This window comes from Trachypithecus francoisi, unplaced genomic scaffold (assembly GCF_009764315.1).
Source record: "Trachypithecus francoisi isolate TF-2019V2 unplaced genomic scaffold, Tfra_2.0 Lachesis_group2, whole genome shotgun sequence".
Taxonomy (NCBI): domain Eukaryota; kingdom Metazoa; phylum Chordata; class Mammalia; order Primates; family Cercopithecidae; genus Trachypithecus; species Trachypithecus francoisi.
The window spans coordinates 91,124,130-91,151,243 of record NW_022681465.1 but is presented as its reverse complement, the minus strand read 5'-3'; the positions used below and the strand labels follow the sequence as shown (position 1 = coordinate 91,151,243).

The following is a 27,114-nucleotide window of genomic DNA, read 5'->3' as shown; positions in this document are numbered from 1 at the left end:
AATGAATACTACAGACCATATTAATACTGTCAAATAACTCTGGGAGTTTGAGGGATAATTCTGTCGATATGGGTTGAGGGTGTGCTTGGCCTCTCCACCATTTACCCTGTTTTTATGAGGGTTAGCAGCACAATGTCTTCATTCTAAAACACAGAATCATGAGGTTAACGAAAGCACGCAATGCCATCAGCTGAGAAGAACCAGAATTCACAGTGCAGGTTCTCTAAAGTGGCTTTGTGTTGCTCTCAGCGCCATGAACTCCCACCATTATATTCATAGCTTTTTAGCCTTTGGCTAAGATCAAGTAGAGTGTTTGTTCTCCTGGCTTTTAGTAAGTAATGTGTTCTCCATCCAAGGACAACAAATTTAGGCTGTACATGCATTACAAAGTATTAAGCTCCTGTTAACAGCAAATTTCTCAACAAGAGATTTATGTGAATTGTCTTGGATGTTATTCTGTTGACATTAGGAACAATTAGGAATAAAATGCCATGGCAGATTATTCTGTGATGCTGGACGTACTGTCAGGACTCTGAGTCTGTGTACTCGGAAGTCTTCCTCAGACGGACAAGGCGCATTCTCTTTCTCAGGAAGAGAATTAACAGTGCACTCCCACCTCCCTGTCCTCGCCACAAGGGCACACATCCCAGGGCGAGGGTGGAGTGAACTCAGAAGAACCCATGCTGAGCACAATGAAAGCAAAGTTATTATCACAGAAAGAAACAGATTGCATCTACCTGGGTTTAACAGGACACATAGTAGTAGACAGGAAGTTTTTCATGATCTACAACACATTTCATATTAGGGTCATGTTCGTTTCATAATGAATTTCGTATTAGCCTCAATTAGGGAAACAATAAAGAAGGAAGATGGGACGGCCGAAAGCATTGAAGAGGAGGAAGCAGAATGGAGGCAGAGGGTGGAATAAAAAATAAGGACAAAGAGAGGAAAGGGAAAGAGAAAGAAAACGAGAAGTAACGTCAGCAGCTCCGTAGGTTCTGAGGTGAGTTAGCTGGTCACAGGTCAACAGCTTTAGTCACACATCCTGTTATTCACTTTGGGTATCAGAGCACATTTTCGCTACCCCTTGAAATTTCCATACAGTTGACAGTGATTTTGTAGCAATCTTTCTTTACCAGGAAATCGCTTATCTGCTTTTCTTTTCAATCTTTGAGGTCAACTTTTTAAAGGCTTTAGCTTCACATGAAGCCCGAAATATTTTGAAATAGATAAGAAAAAAAAATGCCTTTGGTCTTAAATATTTCCACTTAAATCTTGATTCTGGGCTACTTTAATAATTCCAAAATAAATGTGAGTGGCTTCTTTTTTCAATAACTGAAATACAACATTTAAAAACACTCATATAATTATTTTGTTGTGTTCAGTTGTTTGAAAGCAGACAAGGTTTGATTTGACAGGGCTGTGTTTTAACCTGGGCTCTACATGTCACTAAACTGCTGTCCCCTGTAAGATCCTGTTTCCTTGTCTACAGGATAGAGATACTCCAGTGGCTCTCCAGGCTCTGTGTGCCTCTGTCACAGGTTTGGCATAACGTAGACAGAAATGGTGTCAGTTCCTCTCTCCCCAAACTCTCTCCAATGACACTCCCACCAAGTGCAGAAAAGTACGGAAAGAACTCTTCCTGCTTTTTAACCTCCATTGATCACACTGAAAGAAATATCACATTAGCTTATAAGGCTCAAAATTATTTTCAGTGCTCTAGCTCTGTGTACTCTGAGATCAGAGCAACATAACTTTGGTTATGGATGAAATTGAATCAGGACCTGACTCTACTCCTAGAAGAACGCTGACCCCAAACTCCTGTTTTGCAGAACCCTGAAGGAACAGGTAAAGATGCCAGCCGTTATATATGAAGACCTTCAGAGACCCAGAACTAATGGAACTAAATCAGGGATTTCAATTTTATCTTAGATTAAAATGCCACTTATATGCACTCAGGGCATAGTTTTCACTCCCATGAGGAATAGATTCATACCTGTATAAAGCTGGTAATATAATGACTAATTAAATATACTGCATGACTTCAAGGTAGCCAAGAAAATTACAGTCATTCCAAGTAATACTGTGTTTCAGCAGACAAAAATCTGAAGATCTTGAATCTTAGCACTGGAAGGAATGTAGACATCACATAGGCTCATCATTTCTCTGGCACAGAACTCGCCTTGAGCACATGTCTGGTAGCTTCTTCCTGGGAACATAGATGACATAACACATACTGCCTTTCCAGGCAGCTTGATCTGCCATGAGACAGCTCTGGCCTTTTAGAAACCAGCCTTTATACTGAGCTGTGTGTCTGCTTCTCTGTATTGTACACTTTTTGTTATTAATTCTGAACAAAAGGTTTTTGTGAATTTTCTTTCTGGAAATGGTCTTCGCCACTTGAAACAACTGTCATGCCCATCTGAGTATATTTCTTAGGTGAGGTTTCCCGGTTTGGGAGATGCTACTCTCATGAAATATTTCTGAATTCATCAGTATCTCTGTTCCTATAAAACATGTGGCTGTCTACTTCAGGTAAATCCTAACCAAGCTCAGGTAACAGTGAACTGATTGTTTGCTGTGAAACAGTATTGTGCTGTTGAAGTTAAAGAGGTCTATGATTATATTGTGTTTATTTTGGATTTTGTATTATTGAGTATTTTTTACTTTATTTTCTTTTTATAAAGCCCATATCACTACCTATAACAAGCTTTTGATAAGTGAACATTCGAAATTTTACTGTTCTGTCGCTATGTAAGGGAATCTTTAAATTTTGCCAGGACTTTCTAGCCTAATGCAACAAGGGAGGTTACATTAACTATAATAATTTCAATTCCGTTAGTTTTTTCCTACATTTGCTGAAGCAATTCTTCTACACAATCTATCTCATTATTTCTGGGAGTTCCAAATGTGTCTCATGGGAGCACGTCCCCCTTCTTGGAAGCACTGCTCTTCCACCAAAACCAGCAGCTCCCTGGACTTCCCAAGGCTTATCAGGTCACATTGTTACCCAGGGAGTCAAGCAGCTATCACAAGGCCATGCTTTGGCTTTGTAGCTGCTCCAATGGATGTTATACTTTCTCCCTTTGTTCCTGATTCTGTGCAGAATTATATGCAACATCTCTTTACTTAAAAGCTCTCTGTTTCTCCCAGGATCCAGAGATTCATCCCTGGAAAAGCACTGAAGTGCAGCTGCCATATTCCATGTAGAATGACTCCTTCCTTTAGTCAGCCAAGGTTTTGTTCTTGGGCTCATCTCTATGTGCCCAGCTTCTTCTTCAGGACAAGGAGCTCCCTCCAGAGAGGTCACTAAATCCCCGCAAATAGTCTTTAACTAGACCTTTTCAAACCTTGTCTCTTTTTTATTTGAAATGACACTGTACCATGAACATTTTTACGAATCATTAAACATGTTAAACGTTCATCAAAGCCATCATTTTAAAGTCCTCCATGATGTCTATCTTATAGATACACCATAGTAGAATGCATTTTTTTCATTTTTCTATTGCTGAGAATGTTGGGTTTTATACATAGCTTATTATTTTAAGCAAATGTGCTTTACCTTGTTCCTATTACATTTCTAATTCAGCCTACTGTTAGCATCTGTGGATAATTTTCTATGCTCATATGTCATTCAATATATTAGCATCATTCCCAGCTTTTGGCTTTACATATGCATTTTTAAGATGTATCTCTCAATTTTTAACCATCAAATCAGATTTTAGTTGCTTTATAGACCTAGCTTTTATATTTCAGTCTATGCCACTTCTAAGGACGTTGTAGTGAGATGCCTATATAAAAGACATACATATTCAAGGAGTGAATTAAAATCTCACTTGAAATTTTAAATGTCACTGAATATTAATTGAGGCTGCTAATTGGTATATTTTCTAGTAATCACTTCAAAAGCTCCTCATTAAAAATAAATCATAAAAATAAACTATAGAATTATAAGAGCTTTTAGGTATAGTTCAATGATCTAATTCCATCCATATATCTGTCCATCTCTCCTTCAGCAAGTCATTTATCACCTTCCTTCTATATATTACAGATGATAAAGACATCTGGGACACAAAGGTAAGTCACAGACCTATCCATGTGTATAGGTGATAGAGGAGTGAATAGAAGTGACAAAGGGTGTGATTCCTTCTGTTTGAGAAGAAAGAATTCCCAAAGCAAGTGACATTGCATCAGCACCTGAAGATAAAACAAAGAACTCAGCGAAAGAAAGTGAACGGGAAGATGTGGTAATAGGTTTAAATGGACAGGGCGTGTCAGCAACTAAATTTCTGTAGCTCCAGAATATTCTCCCTCATCCCCTGAGAGGAAGTTACAGAGTTGTGAATCTGGTAATGAAAGCCTTGGTATAAGGAGCATAAGAAATGTGCAGATTATCTACCATGAAACAGAGGAAAAACATCAAGGTTATTTAAGTAGAAGAATGACATGTTTTAGAAAGACTTTTTTTATAATATTATGGAAAATGGATTATAGGCTGGAGGTAAGAGATAAGACTTTGCTTTGTCAGTGTGACAGAGTATTTTATTAATATAGCACATAACTTATACTCAGATCTATGTGAGATGAGACCAGTTCATGTCAACATGTCCAGTGTTTTTGAAAAAAAAATGGTAAGTTTTTATTATCGCTTTTGTTTATTTCCCTGTGAAATATAGTAGGCTAGCCCTCTATTTCTCCTGGCGAACTCTTTAGATAGGTGGGAGAAAAATGTTGAAAAAGGTATCAATGACCTCTTTTACCTTGGTTTTATCTGCCTTTTGGAAGGTAGTTGATTCAAAGCTATGAAAAATCATCTCACCAATCCTGCATTTCACTTGATGGGATGATGTGTCAAGAGAATGCCTGAGGTTTCCTCTGTCCGTTAACAGGCCAGTCGTGAGTCACAGTCTGAACATGAGGAAATGTTCATTTACGTTTTCATAGTCATGGCAATGAGACTTTTTTGTGCCCAAAGTACTATCCTCACCTAAAGTCCGTGTTAAAAAGGTTATTTTCTGCCACAGGCAGGGAGCAGAATGTCAAGATCCAATTCCAATCCCTCCATCATCACTTGGATAGCCTCAGGAAGCTGAGGTTTTACAGCTGCCTGGAACCCACGTGCTTCATGTGATGTACAGCAGCACTGCTAATTAGCTGTTTCAAGATTCTTAATGCCCTATGGCTTTGGAAACACTTGTTAGCTTGCAGAGGGAGGGGAAGAACTGGAAGCAATTGGACTACAGCCTGAATTTATTATAATTCAATTCAGTAACCACCTTATCTTTCTAAATCCCTGTTTAGAATATGTTGAAAATTATGGTTGATTTAAGTTGTTCTCAGTGACGCATCCTGAGAGAAGAGGGAGATTACAGTTCAAGGTTTTCTGAAGCCACAGAAATGGGGAGTGCTGCAGAAAGAACTGATCGATGGAACTTTCCAGACACATGTATGCAATTGTCTAAAGGCTAGCAAATAGATGCCGGGGATGGGGAGAGGGGAGGCCAGCTGATGTGGAAAGGCTTGTGTAGAGTGCCCACGAGTCTGCATCCTTCCTACCAGAAGAAAACACTGCCAGCTCCCCCCACCCTCACCCCCAATCGTTCTCACTGCAGAGAGCTGGCACTCAACAAACTCATAATTTTTCTCAGTGTAGTTCTCATGACATAACCTGACCAACCACGTGAAACCTAATAAAGAAAACAGCCGTTGCCACTGGCAACAAATGCAGGAGTTGCATCACAAGTAAACCACGTACTTTACTTCACAAAGTCGAACATTACAGTAAAACCTGCAAAAACTTGGTCCCATCCTTTGGTATGGATGAGATATCAGTTTACAAAACCTTCACTGCAAAGTCCATATCAAAATTTTAAAAATGCATGCAAAAGCCAATTGTGTTGACATCTTTCTTATCAGAGGTATCGCAACTTATTTTGTCTAGAGGTAGTTCATAAAAGAGCCACTTGTCTGTCCACTAATCATGTACATAACATCCCCTTCCTCATCTTCATCCTCTGAAGTAACACCAACAGGTGAAAGGGTGTTTCGGTAGCTCACCATTCTTGACTGTTATGTAATGGGTCAGATTCTCTTCTGAGTAGTAGGAGAGGTCAGAGATCCAGATCTGTATATCTTGGTGCTTTTTCCACTAATATATTCCTAGAACCCAGTGGGTGTGCAATAAATGTTAGCTGTATGAATGAGTTAGTGAATCAATGAATGAAGTGTTCATTTTTAGAAATATTATGGTCAGGATTTTACTAGGAGAAACATTTGCTTATAATCACAAATGAAAGCTAGGTTTACTCAAAATCGGGGATGTTAGTCTTTCCATTTCCTATACCACAGGTATGCTTGTATTCTTCTTATGTGCTTATGAAAGGAGAGAATGTGGATTAAGTTATAAACTATTTGTACATGGTATTGTATGTGTAAAAATCATGTCAGTTTTGAGGCCAGTATTTCTTTGTATTGAGTACAATTTTCCCAAATATTTGCCCATTGTATTAGTTTGTCCTCACATTGCTGATAAAGACATACTCAAGACTGGGTAATTTATAAAGAAAAAGAGGTTTAATGGACTTACAGTTCCACGTGGCTGGGGAGGCCTCACAATCATGGTAGAAGGTGAAAGGTATGTCTTACATGGTGGCAGACAAGAAAGAAAATGAGGGGTTCCCCCTGATAAAACCATCAGCTCTTGTGAGACTTATTCACTACCACAAGAACAGCATGGGGGAAATTGCCCTCATGATTCAATTATCTCCCACCACGTCCCTCCCACAACACATGGTAAACATGGGAGCTACAATTCAAGATGAGATTTGGGTGGGGACACAGCCAAACCACATCACCCATTTTAAAATATGCTTGATATCAATTTACTGCTGAAAATATAATTTGTATATTCTTTTATATTTCAATGACTAAGATTGTACATTTGTTCCCTCAAAAGAGGCTATCCAAAATACTACCTAATCCCTATATTAATAACAACCCAAACATGTTTTCAATACTAATATTAAAACAAATTAGCTTAACAAATACAAAAGTTAATGCCTGGTTTACTATCATACGGATTTGAGAGATGCAGGTTTCAATCTGTTCCACACCATGCCCTTCATTATGTTCTTCTGCCAGAGATTTTATTCTTTACTTTTCATTCAATCAGAAAGAATTGAGAGGAATTTCCACCACCTTCTGCATATTTAGAATATTATTTGTACTGACTTTAATCTTTTGCTCCTAATCCATGAATTCCTGAGGCCTTTGATATACATCCATAAATTTGAAAAGCACAATCCCTTTTTAAAAAAATGGAAGTTGCTTTTGAGAATCACAGACATGTACCTTTTTGTTCTCTTGGAGAGCTGTGGGTTAAGGGAGGGAAATCCTCATCCTGCTTCCTGATATGCAGTCACTTCTCTCTTACACAGATGAGTCCTGAAACCTTTGTGAGCTCAGACAAGTTGGCTGGTTTTATTTATTTTTTTTATTTTTGAGAGTGTCTCATTCTGTCACTCAGGCTGGAGTACAGTGGCCCAATTACCAGCTCACTGCAGCCTTGTCCTTCCAGGCTGAAGCCATCCTCCCACCTCAGCCTCCCAAGTAGCTGGGACCACAGGTGCACACCACCACACCCACTAATTTTTTTGTACAGATAGGGTTTCACCATGTTGCCCAGGCTGGTCTTGAACTCCTGATCTCAACCAATTCACCTGCCTTGGCCTCCCAAAGTGCAGGGGTTACAGGTGTGAGCCACCATGCCTGGCCAAGTTGCCTGGTTCTTTACATGGAATGTTAAGGATAACTTTTTAACTGGTTCCAGAATCAATTAAACACAGATAAATACCAACTTATGTTTTGTAAATAAACACATCTGAATTGAATCTTACTCCAATTTAGTTAGAAACTGATATTTTTCCTTTCAAATAAAATGAATGTTTTAGACTAAAGAAACCCCAACAGAATTGAAGATTGGTACAGGAGCCTGAGAAAGGAAGTTTAAGAGAGTGAAAGCATTAGAGAAGAGCCAAGATTATGTATCCCAGAGAAGGAAAGAAGTATTACCTACCATTACTTTAATGGACTGTGCTTCCTCGCAGTAGTGGAAGAAAGATGCTCATTTTTATTCAGGACTGTGTAAAATAAATGACCTTAATTTATAGATGTGGATGCTGGTTTATATCAATATTCCTCAACCTGGGATGGCTCCCAATCTTGACTACACATGGGAATCACTTGATTCCCATGTGCCTGGGTCACACCATGAGAGATTCTTGTTTATCTGGTCTGGGGTAGTTTGGCCTAGGCACTGAAATTTATAAAATTCTCCAGGTGATTCTAATATGCAGCCAAGGTTAAGAATGCAGCTGTACAGCTGTAGATGGAAGAATACCAAAACCAGGCCTCCTGTTAATGCCTGAGCTTCTCCTCATTTTAGTTTCTGTGATGTGTTCAGACATTGTTTCTAGAATCTCCTGGTTAATATGAGTTATAGTCCATTGGATGGAGTAATATATTAACACATCCATACTAACACAGTTTGGAAGGGGCCAGGATGCCAAGGGAAGTTAACGGAGGAAGAGAAGGAAATGGTAAAGTCCAAAGCATGGGTGAAGGGGGCGCCAATAGAAACCCACAGAGCAAAATGGAGATGTTGGGTCATCATATTCTATTGCATAAATTGGATTTACATTTCCTTGTCTTTCATCCCTGGTCTTTACTCCCACAAGTCTCCAAATACAGTCATAAAATTCTCATGAGTTGTTACAGCAAAATTGCTTATCATTTACTATTTCTTAAATGAATGAATAAATTGTATTACTTTGACAGAAAGGATGCTTCTGGGTATGATATGTAATGTATACTAGTAAGGTGGACAGGACCATTAGTCTTTTAAATTCCTTTACAATTCCAAAAGTCTGTGATTCTGATCTTCCTGGTCTTGCAACCCTAGAAAAGGTGGTAATCACTAGAGTAGGCTATTTATGGGCCTGTGAGATAGTGAAACATGCTATTAAGACAAAATGAGAGACTTCCTTCTCTGAAATGGTTCCATATAAAAGTAATATATGGCTTAAGTATCCAGCAGCTCATGTAATCTCTCCATGTCAGTATCTTTTATGGGGAATTATTTAACCAAACATTTATTGAACACTTATGTGCTACACTAAAATCCCAGATTTGTCAAATTCCCTTTTAAAAAGTGGGTACTAAGCCTAAGAAAGGTATTAGCAATACTTGTATCTGAAAAGACCTCACATCCAGAAACTATAAGGAACTTCTAAAAACCAATCAAAACAATACAGTTCTTAGAAAATCACAAAGGAACAGGTTTTTCAGACTCGAGGATGTCTATATGGTGAAAAAGCAGCAGTATTTTAGAGTTGGTCTGAACTGACTCACAGGCACCTATTTTTAAATGTTCAGAAATTTGTTAAGCAAATTGTTAATGCATCAATTATTTAAAGTTTAATTATATAAACTTTCAATTAAGTTATCTGAAAAACATAATACATACTCAAAACTCTCATCCCTTCCTAAGTGTTTTACTACATTCTGTTATCTATGTTTGTAAGGTTGTTTATTGCATCTGTATGGTGGAAACACTATATAAAATGACATGTTACTTTGCATCTCTACCCAACTCCACATAGGCTGATGCAATGTTGGTAGCTTAAAATCAGCTTTAGTAGAGGTATTTATACCATGGAAATCAGCATATGCCACAAATCAGGAATTGATTTTTTTTTTTTTTTTTTTGAGACGGAGTCTTGCTCTGTTGCCCAGACTAGAGTGTAGTGGCGGATCGTGGCTCACTGCAACCTCCGCCTCCCGGATTTAAGTGATTCTCTGCCTCAGCCTCCCTAGTAGCTGGGATTATAGGTGCCCGCCACCACACCTGGCTTATATTTGCAATTTTAGTAGAGACGAGGGTCACCATCTTGGCCAGGCCGGTCTTGAACTCCTGACCTCGTGATCCAGCCGCCTTGGCCTCCCAAAGTGTTGGGATTACAGGCGTGGGCCACTGCACCCGGCCCAGGAATTGAGTTTTGGTTTAATGTTGTTGACTGTCTAGAAACTGATTAAGAAAATGTTATTAAAGTTGTGCATCATGTCTGCAACCACTAAATTGTAAATAGCACAAAAAATTTGAGGAAACAATCTTCTAGACTTTCCAGATGCAGCAAAGAAATTGCCTTGTTCCTTGAGTAAAATTTCAACATACATTTTTATTGTTTCATTTTTATCTTACTTAACCACTAAATAAGACGTAGTTCCTACATAAACCAGTCATGTAGGAATTATACTCCTTTTTCAATTACAACTTTAGTTTGATTACCTTTGTGGTCTTCTCTTCTATCACCGTCACTTTTTTTTTTTTTTTTTGAGAAGGAGGTTCACTCTTGTTGCCCAGGCTGGAGTGCAGTGGTGCGACCTCGGCTCACCACAACCTCTGCCTCCCAAGTTCAAGCGATTCTCCTGCCTCAGCCTTCCGAGTAGCTGGGATTACAGGCACCTGCCACCACATGTGGCTAATTTTGTATTTTTAGCAGAGACAGGGTTTCACCATGTTGCTCAGGCTGGTCTTGAACTCTTGAACTCAGGTGATCCACTCTCCTTGGCCTCCCAAAGTGTTGGGATTACAGGCGTGAGCCACTGTGCCCGGCTCACCATCACTTTTAGATAAGGAAACTGAGCCCTAGAGAGTGGTTGGCTCACCTCAGGTTCCAGGACAAATATGACTTAGTCAAAACTATACTCCTGTTCTTTCATTCACAAAAAACTACTTATCTAAGGATGCTGCAGCAACACTGCTGTCAGGCCAGAATTTATTAAGTTTACGGCTCAGCCCTTATCTATAGACCATTGATTTTGCTCAAGGAAAAAGTTACACAAACTAGCGACAGAGTCCTAACCAGGCATTACAAATTCTACACTGATGTGTAAAAGAGTGACTAGGCATGAAGAATACATGCTTAGCACAATCTATCTTTATTATAGGAAAAGCAATTTAAAACATATTTTACTGAGTAGTGCCAGAACATTACCGAAAAAGAAAGTTAATGCTTTTTCCTTCTCAAAAGCCTTCTATAATGTATAGGCATTATCATATTATAGAGACTCCTGGGAAATGCTTGATCAATTAAAATTTTTAGAGAGCTAAAATTGAACATTGACTCAGAAGCAATGTGAAATACATCTTCCCACTTCTATAAATTTTAATGGTAGCCACTGATGCTTTTTTTTTTTTTTTTTTTTTTTTTTTTTTTTGCTATGTAGTGTTGCTCTGTCTTCCAGGCTGGAGTGCAGTGGTGAGATCTCTGCCTCCTGGGTTCAAGCAATTCTCCTGCCTTAGCCTCCTGAGTAGCTAGGATTACTGGTGCCTGCCACCACGCCCAGCTAATTTTTAAATATTTTTAGTAGAGACGGGGTTTCACCATATTGGCCAGACTGGTCTTGAACTCCTCACCTCAGGTGATCCACCAGCCTTGGCCTCTCAGAGTGCTGGGATTACAGGCGTGAGCCACCGCACCTGGCTCACTGATGCTCTTCTTAATTTCTTCTGCTTAAGAAATAGAAAGTATTCTCGAGGGAAAAAAGGCATTGACAACTAGTACAGGGAAATTGATGGCAACATAAGGCTGTTTGAGGAAAAAACGTGGGATCTCAAAGACTGTTGGTGGGAGTGTAAATTGAATAATCTACTTTGGAGAACAATTTGCCGGTTTCTATTAAAATTTAAAATTGCTGCTATCTTATCACCTAACAATCCTACTTCTAAGTATCTATTATTAAAAAAAATACTTGGCATGTATTCCCAATGAGTTTTGCCAGAGTGTTCTTTGTAATAGTCAACAGCTGGAAACCTGAATGCCCTCCAGTAGGGATATGGCTAAATGAAGAATGAAATAACCATACTATTGAATACTGTGCGTCAGTTAAAAATAGCAAGAGAGATCTTTGTTGAGTGAAAAAATAAATTGCTGATTGATCATTAAACATAATACTATGTTTTTAAGAAGCCTCAGAAAACAGTAATATATGATCCTATAGGCATAAAATTATTTATGATATCACAGAGGTCTAGAATTTATTGTCCACTACAGTAGCCACTAGCCACATGATGCTATTTAAATTTAAATAAATAAAACAAATAAAAATAAAAATTTCATTTCTCAATTCTATGAATCTCATTTCAATTCCTAATAGCAACATTTGGATGGTGGCCACTGTGACGGAGAGTGGAGATCTAGAAGAATAAACACAACTGATAACAGAGTTACCTGGGGGAAGGTTGAGTTTGGGGATGGTGGTCTACAGAAACTTTAGAGTTCTGCAGAACTTTTAACATTTTTACAATGAGAACATATCATATATTATCTAGCTAATTTAAAACAAATACATTGTTAAAATGAAAAACATGCCTAGCAACAGGATTTTTTTTTTTTTTTCTGAGACAGAGTCTTGCTCTGTTGCCCAGGCTGGAGTGCAGCGGTGTAATCTTGGCTCACTGCAACCTCCGCTTCCTGGGTCCAAGAGATTCTCATGCCTCAGCCTCCCAAGTAGCTGGGATTACAGCATGTGCCACCACGCCCAGCTAATTTTTGTATTTGTAATAGAAACGGGGTTTCGTCATGTTGGCCAGTCTGGTCTCAAATTCCTGACCTCAGGTCATTCGCCCAACTTGGCCTCCCAAAGTGCTGGGATTACAAGCGTGAGACACTGCACTGGCCTAGCCAAAGGATTTCTAAAACAATGTAGAATTTTAGTAGATAGATCAGTGTAAATTGATTTGAACACCCTATCTTTTTAGCCTGTTAACTATCTAAAATAATAAAAATAGTAAAACAAACAGTGCAAAATCATTTCCTCGTTCCTTTTCTACCCATGTCGAGTGTCTATTGAACACTTACTATATTCCCAGCATTTAAAGTACAAGAATCATGAGGCAACTGCTGTTTAGACTGAATTGTTTTCACCAGGGGTATATCAAGAGGATTTCTTTGTTGTAGGTTGATTTCCCTTATAACTGATTAAATAATTACTAGTTGGCTTATGCAATGTTTATATAATTACAGAATATAAATGGTGGTTATTAGCCTAAGTAGAATATATACCTTTATAATATTTGTGTAACCTTCATTTGTATTTTACTAGAGCTTAAAACAATAATCTCAGAAAGAAATTCAAATTGATATTCATAATTTAGCAACCATTTGAGCACTTCCAGGTCAGAATAACTTCTTGGGAAGCCCCAGAAAGAAAAGCATATACCTGCTTTTACAGTGATCCATAGATTGACTATAAGGCTAGTTGTATTGAGTTGGCGGATGCATACTTTCTTAATTCTTTAGATAATAGGTCAATAGTGTGGTAGTGAATCTTGATGGTAAATGTCCTTTTCATGTTTCATACTGCACAGTAGACTAGACTGAAAGTCCCAGGAGACTGTGAGTGTAGCAAAGAATGAATCTTGTATCCCTAGATACACAAAGACCATGCCTTCACTAGACCCACAGAACCTAACACATAGAATGTCTTATTAAATGCTTGTAGAATGATTAAATAAATTACATTCAAGAAACAGTCTATAAGTCTTAAAGTTTACCTTTCAATTATGTAATTATTACTTTTAATTTATAATTTATAAACAGACATAGATATTCACCACACTTGCAAAAGAGTTTATTTCAACTTCCAAGTCTTTTTTGTCTCATCTTAAAAGTTTGGATTTAATATAGCAAAGTCTGCTTCTAGAATGGAATCTTTTAGAGGGTATATGCTCTTTTGAAAAAAACAGTTTATGATTTTGTTATGTAATATTGTTATATAATTAAAGTTATTTTAGAAATTGTATGACTTATTAAAATATCAGCAGTGAATTTAAACATTACACAAATGCCTGAATATAAAGAAATAGGATCACCTGTGTCCAAGTTAATTGCCTTCTTTTGCTGTATTCATTAGCCATCAATCCCTACATACTCTAAGGCCAAGATACACATGGAGCAATCTATGGACCGGCAATAGCATCCCATGGGAGCTTTGGAAATTCAGGATCTCGAGCCTCACCCCAGATGTACTGAATCAGAATCTTTATGTTAGCATAGTCTCCAGGTGATTTGTAGGTCCATCAGGGTTTGAAGAGCATCTGTCTGGCCTTCAGTTGCCTTTATGCATCTTCTCACCAACAGTGCCATCTAGTCCAATATTTTTCTGTCCCGTTAGTTTGTCCACAGCCTCCCAACAGGCTGCTGTCCAAAATGCTGTCATTTAGATTCATGGTCCCATCCCTCTCATAGCCTTTGCTATGGTTATGTCTTTTACATTTGGAGATACACCAATTGCAGAGGAGGGTGAAATTAGCCTGAGAGCAGGACCATAACAATAACCTGATTCTAATGGAGGCTATTACCAGGGCAGCCAATACCTGAACTAAGTTATCATTCTGCTGGAAGCATTCCGTTTGGCTGCAGTTCAACAAAAGGAAAAAAGAACGCACACCAGAAAATCAGGAAGGTTTGCATTATCTATCAGCTATGTTCAAAAGATGTTTGTGGAAAGTCGAGTTAAGGGTTCCTGGAAACATTAATCTCTGGATATGCTGGAGGATGCAGGTGGATTTTGAGCCAGGCAAGTCTGCATTCACAAATCACATTAACATGTTAAAAGACGGAGAGATCTTACTCTGAAGAAACCCGTTTAGTTGTATTCAACCCAGCTCCGTATATTTTTTAAATCACAAAATGCTTTTTTTTTTTTTCCTCATGAAACATTCATTAAAATTAGGCAAAACTCATATTTGGTGAGATATGCTTTGTGAAATGTGAGTGGAGAGGTTCCTCTGGAATTGTCTTAAAGGTAACTTAAGCCCTGATGTTTTAGAAAATCTGAATTATTATATAACAGTGAATGTACCTATCTGTGTAGTTTCACTATTTTAGAAGTAAAACAATGTTTTGATTTCAAATACTAAATTAACTTAGGCATTGCTCTCCCACTCTGTCTCCCAAACTGTGACTCAGATATCAACACATTTTTTACCTAGTTAGGGAAGAAAGTTTCCCAAGTTTCAGAGCCATAAAACTATCAGCAAGGCACCTATTTATTGCAGCACTCTTTTGTTTTCCATCTTCAATTTCCTAAATATTGAATATCTTGTTTTCCATTTTTCTTCTAAAAGCATTTGTGGTATATAATAACACCACATGCAAATGGAAGAGACTATATTGGCTCAGGATGCATTTGATATTTGTTTTTCTTAAATGACAACTGAAACTCCCAATTCAATTAGGATAAGATTTTTTTAAAGTTATTAGACCTTAGTAAACTTATATGACTTTATACTGGGAAAGTGAGTTCCAGAGAAGTTTAATGAACTTGTTCAAGGTGACTTCACTAACTTATTACAAAATGGGGGAATACAACTCTGGTTTCTATAATGCCTTCTGTAAAGCATCCCACAGAAACATCTAGGTTTCAGAAGATTCCTTATAGTTAGGTATGAAAAATGTTATTTCTTTGGACTCGGGAAGGGGAACATCACACACTGGGGCCTATCATGGGGAGGGGGGAGGAGGGAGGGATTGCATTGGGGAGTTATACATGATATAAACGTTATGCACATGTACCCTAGAACTTAAAGTATAATAAAAAATAAAAAAATAATAAAAAAAATAAAAAAAAAGAAAAATGTTATTTCTGAAAATATGATTTGCTCATGAGAAATCATTGTTTAGATATGTTTAACTTTAGAAAAAATGTCCAACTATAATTAAAATTCTGTGAATTATAGACATGTTCAGTAAAATACACTGTCTCATAGAAACCATATTCAAAAAACAGAATGACTGAAACAGATGTTATGTATGGGGATCAGAGGGAAGTGATCCAGTTATATTATACTAATTTGAGAAAGACTCTAAAAAAATCCTTTCTTGGGGGCCGGTCGGGGGTGGGTACAGCGAATGAAAGAGAAAGATAAGGAAATGTGTTCCTTGGTGGTGAGTTTTGAATAGATCACTATTGTGTTATATTCCTCTGAATTTAGGATACATGTTGGATTTTGTTCCTTTTTGTGTCTGTTACGTGGACAAAGACAACACACATTTGTTTCTTCTTGTCAACTTTCATCATGCACAAGGACTCTGAAGTTCCACCCAAGATCTTTTGTGCACTAAATGTCTGATGTTTGTAATACAATGAACAATTTTGGGGATTTTGGAAATCTTTTGGTTATGACCTTGAGGATTAGAGATCATTTGGTGTGGATGACTTTGAGGAAGTTATTTAATTGTTTTTTGTATGTCAGTTTTCTCAAATTTAAAATGTGGATAATAGTAACTACCTTGTTAGAAGGATTGTAATGATCAAATCACATAATAATGCAAAGTGCTTATGCTTAGTGCACTAGTGTTTTGCACTTACATCTAGTGATTTTTTTCTCAATAATTTGATAGGCTAAGGGATGATCTAGTACAGATATGGTGAGATGTGGGATTTTTTGTTGTTGTTGACAAGTTGTAGACAAAATGCTTGGTTATTCCTCCCACTGAAATAAAACCCAGAAATATAGGGTATTATAATATGTTAAACATTTAGTGGCCATCAAAACTTATTTTCTTTTTTGAAGTTAGAGTAATATTTAGAGCAGGAATTCTGGGGTTTCCTTTTAGCAAAATAATTAGAAGTAATTTCCGTTCATTATTAGAATTTTTAGCATGACCATATCACGAGGAAAGGGAAGGTTCTTACCTAAGTTGTATTGCAACTTTTCTCCGAAATACAATAAACATGCTGTGTTAAAATTGCTGGTATAAGCGAGGCACAGTGGCTCACACCTGTAATTCCAGCACTTTGGGAGGCCAAGGCAGGAGGATCAGTTGAGGTCAGGAGTTTAAACAGGCCTGGCCAATGTGGTGAAACCCTGTCTCTACTAAAAACATGAAAATTAGCCTGGCGTGGTGGTGGATGCCTGTAATCCTAGCTACTCGCTACTTGAGAGGCTGAGGCAGGAGAATCGCTTGAACCCAGAAGGTGGAGGTTGCAGTGAGCTGAGATTGCACCACTGCACTACAACCTAGACAACAAAGCCAGACTCTGTCTCAAAAAAAGAAAAAAAAAAAGAAAAAAGAAAAAAAATTGCTATTGTAAGTTGTGTCCTATAAAATGTTAACTTTTCTTTCAAGTGAAATAATGACTTACTATTTCAGCAGAGATCACTCTAACATTAGTTTTAATCTAGGAAAAAAACCCATGTAACTAGATTTGATCCTTTTATTAAAATGAATTGATCTTAGAAGAGCACATCATATGCTCAAAATAAACCTCTCATGTAAATCAAGATATATAGCTGTTTTGTTCAATGAAATTTAGATACTCTTAAAAAACTGTTTACTGGCTTTTGATGTTTAATTGGGTGGAATGTGTAAGAAATATCCGATCAATTTTTGACTTCTCTATTGACTTACAAGCTTATATACAGCCAATAAACAAATCCTTCTAATTCTTGCTTTATTACTCACTTTCTTTCCATTTCTACACAAATTCATATTGAATAGGAAATATTGAAATAAGATCTTTAGAATCCTCCTCTTGCAAATTATAGAACATATTGAAACCAGGTTAAACGTATTTAAATCTCTGTATATATTGTTTATCCACCTACCATGTAAATTTTACTAGTTTAGACTTTACTAAAAAAGTCTAAAAATCCAAGCATCTTAACTCTTCTAAACTGCCGATCTTTCCAAACCTATCATTAGTCTTCCATATATACCTTCTTTCAAGACTTAATTCAAGCTCTGCCTTGTTTTTGAGTTATTCTCTGTCTAGATAAATTATTGGTCACTACTTTTAACCCAGGAGGCACCAATTGTTTCTATTATTATTTTTCTTCTTAGTATTTGTTTTCTTTGTTGGGAGAGTTTTGTTTATATTCCCTTCTAAAGTAGATATTTTACTTTTTTGGAAATCTCTGCCTACTAGCCCAGTACCTAATAAAATATCAGTGATGATGATAATGATCATTATGATGATAATTTGAAAAACCATGTTCTACAGTTCAGATGTACTTTTAGATAAGGGGATGATATAATTTTATCATCAAAATGTATAATGAAAATATGATAAAAAATTAAGATGGAATAATTTTAGAATATATTTTGTGGCTAAGTGGAAAACTATCATGGAGTTTGATTAAAATTTCTTCATATCAAAAAAGGACAGGTACATAGATGAGAAAAAAACATAAAAACAAAAAACATCTCAGGAATTCCACCTTCAGCTGCCCTTACTTGAATACCATGCCTCGGAAAGAACTTCATGACTTGGCAGGCTTTACAGGTCGACACGGTATATATTCTGAAAGTAGCCAAGGGCAAAATTTAGTGTTAACTAGATCAAGAACTCAGGGGACTCAAGTATCTACTGTTTTCCATAGAAATAACCATAATCAATTTTAAATACTAGACCTGCTTTCCTTTTGGGTTTGTATAATGTAGTCAAAATAGAAGCTCTGACACCTCATAGACATAGATTTAAATCCCATTTATGCCATTGGTAAACTCCATGACCTTTGGCAAGTTATTTAACCTTCTTATGCCCTCGTCTCTAAAATCACAGTGCAAAAACAACACCCTAAGTGTGATTTCAAGGATTAAGGGAAATAAAATGCAGAGTTCCTGGTACATAATTGATATCTACTAAGTGTGAATTTCTATAAGTTCCTTGTATGACATAGTGGTAGATTTTTTTTACTGGGTGGTTATTCTGTACCAGGCACTCTCCTGAACACTTTATATCATGGGGATTAACACATTTAATCCTTGTAGCATTCTTATGCAATAGCTACTATCATTATCATCCTCATTATTATTGTCCTATTTCACAGATCTGGAACTGAGCCACTGAAAAGTAGAGTAACACAACTAGTAAGCAGTACTTCTGGGATTCAAAATAAACCTTTCATTTCTAAAATTAACCCATACCTTTTTATCCAGTAGACACTATAACCTCTCCCACTATAAGGTCATTTCCATGGACCATATCCTATGGGCAATTTGAAAGCAATCTCCTTTTAACCCTTCTTTATCGAATTAGAACACGGTTTGGAGAAGCATACAATGTTTCCATAGCTGAGTATAAATCATTTCTTCCATTCTTTTGAATGAGCCATGTCATTGCTCCCTTTCCATTGTGGGAAATCCAGCCTTGCTTATTCTTACCTAGACAAAAGCACACTTTCTGTCTCAGAACCTGTGCAAATCTCATCTTCTTTGTTACCACTTACAAATGATTAATGAGACAAAACATTTTCAAGGATTCCAGAAGAAAAAAAAAAAAAACAAAAAAACACAAATTGAAAATCCACAAAGAGATGTCTAGGAAAACTTTTATGAAGTTAAGAGATGTTATCTGTTTTTCTAGGCGTGGGTGACTTTATCAAAACATTTCACCCACTTTCAAATTTCCAATTGTTAAAACCTGAGGCCTTATTTGGCTGTCACTTACAGTACAGTGTTTTTCAGGCAAGTTCCTGGCAGCTCATTTTAAAGAGATTTTGTGAAAAACCCAAGCTGTGGAGTGCTCCTGTTGGAAGAAAGCCCTCTGACCCTCTGCCTTAACATAAGAAAAAGTTTCCAGTCTGTCCAAACCTCACCCACCTTTGGTTATCTTCGGAACCTTACAATTTGTGTTTCCTAAGGCAGCAATTTTCAAGCATGACTTTGAAACACTGCAGGCTTTTTCAAGTTATTTCAAGGACTGGCCAAGAATTCTTAAAATAAAATTAATTTTGTATTTTTAAAAAGCAGAATGCATATCATATATCATTTGGCAGATTCAGGAGGGTAATGGGAAGTGTTAGAAAATTGAATCAATAACAGTAATGGATATGGGGACCTGTAAAGAAACTCCCAATCCTCCTTCATTACTTTTAATGGCAAAAACCATAATTACTTTTGCACCAACCAAATACGCTGAAATCCTTTAACATACACCAAAGCAATGGAAGATCTGTAGAATGCTTTTGTCCATGTTTAACCATAATAATCAGTGCATTTTGAATAGAATATTGTTATATCTACTATTTAGCTTAATTGTGATCATTAACAAAGTGCCCAAACTCTCTGAACATTCTACATGGCATACTATTTATGAGAAGATCAGCATGTAAGTAGTTTACTCTTCCTAAGTTTTTCTACAAGGTCGCTGAAAGTGAGAACTAGAACCCAGAATCCCTTGAACTCAATGAATTTCCCAATTATTGACCATATCATTCTTAGAATCATCTCTTCCTTTACTCGGTCACTAGAGTCACTTTTCTCTACTTAGAGCCAGATATTTAAATATCTCCAGCCTCCAGGATCTCATCTGGATACTTGGGCTACACGTTTCCATGTCAATCATTTTGCACTTGTCATTTATCCTATTAGACTATAAGCTCCCCGAGGGCAGATATAGAGATATAGTATCAAGCTTATCTATTTATTTATTTATTTAGAGGCTGGGTCTCACTCTGTCACCCAATCTTGAGTGCACTGGCATGATCATGGCTCACTGCTGCCTCAACTTCCCAGGCTCAAGCAATGCTCCCACCTCAGCCTTCTGAGTAGCGCTGGGCCTACAGACGCATGCCACCACACTCAGCTATTTTTTAATGTTTTATAGAGATGGGGTCTCGCTATGTTACCCAGGCTACTCTTGAATTCCTGAGCTCAAGTGATCTTCCTGCCTTGACCTCCTAAAGTGATGGGATTACAGGTGTGAGCTACCACACCTGGCCAAGCTAATCTTTAAATACCCTAGAACACCCATAATAGTACCTGGCAAAAAATAAATGCCCATAAGTGTTTGTTGAATGGAACTGAGTCTTCAGAAACTGGAGATGTTTTCTAAAACTTTTTTTTTTTTTTTTTTGCCATTTCAGTTTAATACATATAAGTTTTTCTCACTTATCCTATCAACTGAATTTTTTATTTCTTTGAACCTGAACAGGCTTTGTATCTACAGACTGTTGAGCCTTTAATTTTGTTGTTGTTGTTTTGTTTTCCACAAAACAAAAACATGCACAAATGCATTTTTAATTGTGCTTGTACGTTCTAGTTTTTCCTCCTAAAGTGCACTTTTTTTCTTTTCTTTCTTTCCATCAATTTCTGAACCTTCCCTTCTTGAGCTTTACTTTACCCAGAGGTTCCTCATCACATACGCATTTCATGTTCATTGTACTTTTCTATATCTGGTTATTTCACTTTCCAGTTGTTCTGGTATCTTTTTCTAAGTATTATCCAATCGTTTCCGTTAAGTTACAAGCTCCTTGAGGGCAAGCATTGCACACCTGTTTTGCACAACTTCTAAGGCCATTGTCAGTCCCTCAGCCCACTTTATAGAAATATAGTATATATATAGATAATACACACACATACGCACACACATATTTTGCCACTTAATAACGCAAAGTGATGAAAACTTTTATATTGGTAAAAATTATGAGAATAAGAATAATCATACCCTGATTCTTCAAATTCAAATATTTGTCTAACGTTTTTTGATGAAGTCATAGCACACATGTGTCATTGAATTGTTGTGAGCACACTAACGGGAAAGATGGACCAAGTGGTTGACCCTGTGCTTCTGTGAGTAGAACCTCAGAGTAGGTTTTTCTGTAAACATTTCATTGAAACTTACAGTGGAGCAACCAGGGGGCAGGGCGACAGGAGAAACTTTTAAAAATTGACCTAATAGTAATCATAGGAAACAAAAAGAATCATTCTAGTCTCCATTTTTTTTTTTTCTGGATGCATTTTGTAGCTCCCTAAGTTATTGTGTTTTTTAAAAAACATGAAATATTCTTAGACCCTGAGAAATGTGATTCTATTTCAATCCCGCATGGTCTGTAGCATCACTAAGCTACTGGGAACTTCCCTATGCAAAGGTTTGAGTTTCTTTCCAATGCTGTTTAATGTCTGCACTTCTAGTGTCCACATAAATGATATTTAACAGGCTTTACCTCATACTTTCTTGTTACAACATTTTTATTTTTTTTCCAATTGCAAAATAATTTCTTTTAAGCTCTCTCTGAGTAAGTTTGTTGAAGCTCTATTCATCACACATAAAAATCTTACATTAAAAGGCAGTAAAGGAAATCACGAAAAGCTAGATGTATTCCACCCTCTTATAGTTGAATACATAAAATTGTATATATCACAAATAGTAATTGAAACTTTAAAATCATTTTTAACTACTCTTATGAAGACAATCTGTCCTTCCGGAGGGGCATTAGTTTAAAAGCAAAGAGAGAACATATATCATTTGTGGGTTTAAATTGTGTTGGTTCTTTGCAAGGGCCGTAATTAATAAGGTTGTAGAACACAACTGCAACATGTAAAGCGTTCCATGTGTAGTATTTTGAAACCTTTTGTTTGGGTTCTAACTAGACAGAGGGAGAAAAAGCAAATTTTATTCTCATGGGATTTGTTTTATGTGGTTCATCAGATTGAGCTTAGTAAGCAGGGAAGCACGTCTTGTGTAGCTAGTGCTTGTTTATTCTTCCCTCATTAAAAAGAGAGAGAGAAAAAAACAAAGGATTGGCAATTTTCTTTTATGAACGTGGACTGTAGGGAGATAAATAGCCCTGCGGGAGAGGAAGGTCAAGTTCAAAGTTTTTCTTTCCTTTGGATTCAGGAATAAGCAAATGGAAAGACGAGCCAAACAACCTAGCAGCAGGCATCTGATGGTTAAGCCCTCCCCCCAGGACTTTTTATGTACATAAGCAGCAGAAGTCACTCGAGCAGCTGCGGCGCATTAGTTCCAATAGTTTAACAGGCTGCTTTGTAGCTCGGACAAAGCTGTGCGAGCGCGGTGCTTTCCCTCCACGTTCATTTGCTATGCGAGCTTGTCAGTGATCTTTGGCAGGGGCTTGGGAGAGGAGGGGTGACGTTTAATACGCTTCCGCGGAGGAGTGCGCTCGCCTCCTCTGCACCCAGCCCCAGCTCTACAGAGAGACTGAGGCAGGCGACTGAATGCACTAACAGCAGCAGGCTCCGACCTGCTTCCCTGGACATTTCCCGGACCGTGAGCAAGGGAACCACGTTGCCCTGGATTCTTGCCAACTGTACAAAGTTGACCAGGAAAATGGCTCAGCAGACAAGCCCGGACACTTTAACAGTACCTGAAGTGGATAATCCGCATTGTCCAAACCCGTGGCTGAACGAGGACTTTGTGAAATCCTTGCGAGAAAACCTGTTGCAGCACGAGAAGTCCAAGACAGCGAGGAAATCGGTTTCTCCCAAGCTCTCTCCAGTGATCTCTCCGAGAAATTCCCCCAGGCTCCTGCGCAGAATGCTTCTCAGCAGCAACATCCCCAAACAGCGGCGTTTCACGGTGGCACATACATGGTAAGGTTTGCGCAGACCACGCAGAAATGGTGGCCGTTTCCCTTCGGGGATTCCAGCTCCTCGCGCCTTTAATTTTGGGGGTAGGGAGGGAGGACCATCATCATTCCTCACCTGGGATTTCTCGCCAAATAATCTCCCTTAACCGTAAATCCCACAAATGTCCAAGTCAGGGCAAGAATCCTGGAGACTGGTACTAGGAGTGGTTGAGGTGGGTGGTTCTCAAAGTTCAATTCCTATTGCAAGTTCCTACAAGAAAATTGGATGCCAGATGTCAAATACGAATGCAGTTTTACTCCCATACTTATGTGGTGGCGTTTCTTTGATTTCTTAAACTAATTTCCCTACCAGGTTCCCCAACAGCTGAGGAAAGAAAGGACCAGAAATGAGGGGAGGAAAATCATAATTTGCTCTCTTTTCTGCATGATCCCCACTTGAACAGAGACACGTATAGTGTATGTGTAATGGTGTGTCTTCATAAAGCCCTTCCTCACTCCTGACTTTGATATACAGTATTTATAATCTTAAACATGCCTTTCCAAAGGAAAGAAGAAAGGGATTAGGAATTCTACGCAGAAAGTTGCCTTCTGGTACTGGGTAGTACTGTTGTGTTCTTTAAATTTGGATTGTTAGAATATTTTGCCAATCTTTTTATTTTCTTTGTGAATATTTTTATCTTCTTTATAATGGGTGAATTTGTTTCATGCATATGCTTCCATGTATTTTTCTGGAGGATTCTTGATCTTTTCCTGCTCTTGAAAAAGAAAAAAAAAAAAAAAAAAAGAAAAACCCAAATATTAAAACAGACCATCGTGTGAGCTTATTTGGAGTTTCTACCTAAGCAGAGGCCATTCCAAGCTCTGATCAGTGAGTCCGAGAATCAGGGTCTATGATACACACTTAGATAGTTTCAGGTAGTAGTAGTTTCTATGCACTACATCTACATTTTGATGAGTATAAATTATGATAAAGAAAACGACATAACAAAAAAGAAAGTGTTAGTTGAGAAACTGTATGACTAAATACTTTTTATACAGTTTTGTCATAACAACCCAAGAGTATGTACGTTAGCAATAGGAAAAAAAAAAAAAAAAAAAGTAGAAACAAGGCTTTTAGGAGGAAAGCAGCAAAAAGTAAAAGGAATTAAAATCTAAACTAGTGACAAGACCGTGCTCAGGAATACATTAATGTTATAGATGAAAGTCAATGACAAAGGAAATAAATGGCATGTCACACCCAAAGACATGTCCAACCTCAAAAATTTGGTTTTAGGTAGCTGGATATCTGATTGGGAAGTGTTCTTATTGTCCCCCAAGATTTTAACACTTAGATGGCATTTCTGAGTTTGGTAGATATAATGGCCATAAGAGGAGTGAGACAAACATTGACTTTTTCTGTCTTAAAGAAATTATTGGGAAATGATGAATTCTCTTTGAGGAAGATTTTATTATTATTTTTATTTTTTTGGAAAAAAATTGTGAGCAACAAGCAGTGAATTAAAGAAAGGCATGGATAAACACTGGGGGATGCACTGAAGGAGAATGTTGGCTCAAGGCCAGGCATCGGGTGCCAGAGCAGGAGAGCTGGCTTGAGTTCCTACGGAGCCAGGACCAGAATTTCCGTGGCCAGTGTCCCTTTTGGTTACACTGCTTTATCACTGCAGTTCCTAAATTGCACCTATTGCTGAATGAGTGGCCCTCAACTCAGCTGTTTGATTTCAGTCTGAGTGGAGCAACCTAGAGTTCAGCTGGAGGTTATCTGAACTATTTAGACATGTCGGGATGTAAGGAAGGCAGGAAATCCCATGAAAATAGGCTTTTTTTCTGACATTTCTGGCACTTCCTTTTCTGGTGCTGTTTGGAAAAACTTCAAGAGTACAATTTCTATCAATATTTCATTTTAGTGTATCAGGTCACAGCCCAGTAAGAAAGGCATAAAGAGAGCAATGGAAACCAGAAATAAAAATCATGGTATCGATTTTCAGTAACTCGGAAGCAGTTTCCCCCATGGACTAAAACCATCAGGCAAGGGAGTTGGAAAGAGGATCTCAAGTTTTCCATATTGGTTGAATGAGCCCCAAGACATTCATAATATCCACAGGCATCTTTTGACAAAAAAATCTCATTTTTGCTTTCACAGTTTGTACTAAGCACTATGGAGAATTTTGAAAATATGTTTCAAATTGTTCTGACATAAATATAAATATATTTGTATCTAATTTGTTGCTACAACAATGTTCTGCCTCACAGTATTGGTTTCCTGCTCCCGGTATTCCCCTGCATTCGCTATGCATACATTTAATGCCTACTGAGTCTAACATGTTTATTCTGTACCTAATTATTAGAAAGTTGAGCAAGAACCATTTGTTGATTTCCAATAATTTATACCACGGTAGAATAAATCAATAATATTGGAAGGCATCTGTTTTAGCTAAGATAATCTTGCTGTTGTTCTACAGAATATTCTCCAAATCTAATTGGATTGACACAGTGAATTTTTATTTCTTGCTTCTGCTTTTTGTGGAGAGGCAGCCTGCCCTAGCCACTAGGTGCCTCAGGGACCTGGAATTCTACCATCCTGTGGTTCCATTATTTGCAACATGTGATTCCCAAGGTTGCCAGGCTCAGATGAATCAGGAGAAAGACCATGAAAGAGGATGGCATGTGTGAGCTTTTATGAGGCAGGCCTAGAAGTGCACATGTCACTTATACTCGTTTTCTTCTAGCTAGAACTCAGTTCTATGGCCACATCTAACTGCAAAGGAGGCTGGGAAACATAGCTCTGTTCCAAGGCATAAGGTAAAATAGTGCTGATGGCTAACCTATCTTGGTTATATAGTATGTTAAGGGCTATCTGATTTACCCTGTATGCCATATTTGAATTTGTAGAATAGCATCTGTAATAACAAGTCCTTGAACCTTTCGTCAAACCTCCTTGATGAAGATTATACAGAAGTACTTCTGTTGTTTGACAGGCTGTTGATTGGAAAGACCTTGCTTCTAAACAGTTGAGGTCTTCTTCCCTGTAACTATCATCCATGGATCCAAGATCTGCTTTGGGAATCCTACAGCTTGAATTTTTGCTCCCTTCCATTATGAAGCCCTTAAGGCAAGTGGCTTGGAGTAACCCACCAGAGAACCAGGGCCCTGTTCGTTCATCTTAGTATACTTATGCTTGGCATGATGGCTGGTCAATGGTGGATGCTTAATAAATGTCTGCTAAACAAATTCATTAATCAGTATTTTAGTGTTCTCATGCTCTTAAAAAAGACTTCTCGGCCGGGCATGGTGGCTCATGCCTGTAATCTTAGCACTTTGGGAGGCCAAGGCGGGTGGATTACGAGGTCAGGAGATGGAGACCATCCTGGCTAACATGGTGAAACCCCATCTCTACTAAAAATACAAAAACTTAGCTGGGTGTGGTGGCAGGCGCCTGTATTCCCAGCTACTTGGGAGACTGAGGCAGGAGAATGGTGTGAACCTGAGAGGAGGGGGCTTGCAGTGAGCCGAGATCACTCCACTGCACTGCACTCCAGACTGGGAGAGAGCGCGAGACTCCATCTCAAAAAAAATTTAAAAAAGACTTCTCTTGGGCCAGGCATGGTGGCTCATGCCTATAATCCTAGCACTTTGGGAGGCTGAGGAGGGTGGAGTCCCTGAGCTCAGGAGTTCGAGACCAGCCTGGGCAACATGGTGAAACTCCGTCTCTACTAAAA

The 27,114-nt window shown here is 37.9% G+C and overlaps 1 protein-coding gene across 9 annotated transcripts in view; it reads left to right on the top strand.

Annotated features, from left to right (window-relative positions):
* The window catches only part of PDE4D (phosphodiesterase 4D), a 1,626,844-nt gene that overhangs the window by 779,253 nt on the left and 820,477 nt on the right, over positions 1-27,114 (top strand). The window contains exon 1 of one of the 9 annotated variants that reach the window (XM_033179636.1): positions 22,032-23,402. The exons of the other annotated variants lie outside the window; for them this stretch is intronic. Within the exon in view, the coding sequence (XP_033035527.1) occupies positions 23,140-23,402 (263 nt within the window). The 5' untranslated portion in view covers positions 22,032-23,139. Of the gene's footprint in view, positions 1-22,031; positions 23,403-27,114 lie in introns of those variants that run through there. 9 annotated transcript variants of the gene reach the window in all.